This window comes from Dipteris shenzhenensis, chromosome 24, assembly GCF_047967505.1.
Source record: "Dipteris shenzhenensis isolate YYH24624 ecotype China chromosome 24, Dip_SZ_1.0, whole genome shotgun sequence".
Lineage (NCBI taxonomy): Eukaryota > Viridiplantae > Streptophyta > Polypodiopsida > Gleicheniales > Dipteridaceae > Dipteris > Dipteris shenzhenensis.
In genome coordinates, this window is record NC_141619.1 from 41,747,884 (window position 1) to 41,749,326 (window position 1,443).

The 1,443-nt window shown below is 48.4% G+C and overlaps 1 protein-coding gene across 1 annotated transcript; it reads left to right on the forward strand.

Moving 5' to 3' along the window:
• The first annotated feature begins 492 nt into the window (after nt 1–492).
• Nucleotides 493–1,153, forward strand: LOC147886609 (boletus edulis lectin-like). The gene has a single exon (XM_087396005.1). The coding sequence runs from the start codon at nt 545–547 to the stop codon at nt 971–973; it is 429 nt and encodes a 142-aa protein (XP_087252131.1). The 5' UTR covers nt 493–544; the 3' UTR covers nt 974–1,153.
• The last annotated feature ends 290 nt before the right edge of the window (nt 1,154–1,443 follow it).

Genomic DNA, 1,443 nt, shown 5'->3' on the forward strand with positions numbered 1-1,443 from the left:
CACCAGGCAACAAACATCATTCATAACTTACATATCACGACTGCAAGTCCAGTACGATCGATCGATCCATCCATCAATCGTGCATATGGTGGCCCCTCTCTGTGCTTGGCGCTCCAGCACCACTTTCGGTGTTGTTCTTCTGGTTGCTTTTTTGCGTGTTGCGTGTTGTTTTTTGCGTCTCTCTTTTTCCACTCAATGACATAAGGCCCTCCCTCTGGCCATTAGTTTGTCGGGACCCCTTGAATCTTGAAGTACCCCTTGAATCCGCCACACTTTCGTTAAAATCCTTAACTAGTCTCTTGACTCGTAGGCGCTTCGTCCTTCAAGCACGAGGGCAATGCTTCTTTTGTCTTAAGGCACCGTCCTTATTGTATTGACTGCTAGTGGGAATAGCCTGGCACGGGTTCGTGGCCATACCGCTGATCAGGGTATATAAGCATCGTTTAGTGACACCATTGCTCACCACAATCTTTCACAGTTGCAGTCGGGCGATCCACTTTCCACACACTAGCTAGCTCGCTCCGTTTGAGTTCAGTCTATCAGCATGAGTTACACCACCCACGTGAGAGTCATCCAGACCGAGCCCTCCGCTTGGTACAGCATCGTGGAGAAAACCGTCTGGCACTTCGCCAACGGCGGCACCTGGAGTGAGGTGGAAGGCGAACAGACCCTGACCATGGGTGGCAGTGGCACCTCCGGCACGCTGCGCTTCAAGAACCCTCAGGGTGACTACTTCTTGGTGGCTCTGGGCGTTCACAACTACAAGAGGTGGTGCGACATTGTGGTGGACGTGAACTCTTCAAACACCGGCACAGAGATTCACCCGAGCTACTATAGCGACGGGCCAAGAGGCCAGATGCTGTGGAAGCAGCTGGCGAGTCTGGAAAAGACCAGCGACAAGGGAGTCCACGTCAAAGTTGAGTACTACAAGGAGGAGGGCAACACCTATTGGGCCACCATTACCATTTCCTGAGCATTGCCGTTGGCTGCTGGGAGACGGATGACAGTGTCATGTAAAACGGTAGTGTCAAAGGAACTAACTAAATAAACACACTCCTACGGTTGTGGCTGGCACTTCCCCTTTAAGTTGTAATCCGTTCTTATGTCGTATAGCAATGGAATATGTTTTATGGCCATAATTGGCCTTTTTTCTTCTGTGCCCAACAGTGCCCTACAGCACTGCCCCGGTGAACTTTTGTTGCTTTTAATACAAATTGTATGTTAAAACAATTACATTCTTGCTCTTAGCTTATGCACCTTTGCATGAGATAAGATTACTCAATTATGAGCTTTCAACATAAAGTCAATCGGTATGTGCTTTGGATGAAACAACTTTCAAACGCCTCAAGAAGCTCCTCAAACACTCTTGCCTCCATGATGTCGCCGACCTTGCTTGACTTCTCCATTTCTTCGATGTTAGATTTCTCTTAGAATTAATCCATT

Coding starts and splice junctions, on each gene's coding strand:
- LOC147886609 (XM_087396005.1), top strand. CDS start 545: ATGAGTTACACCACCCACGTGAGAGTCATCCAGACCGAGCCCTCCGCT.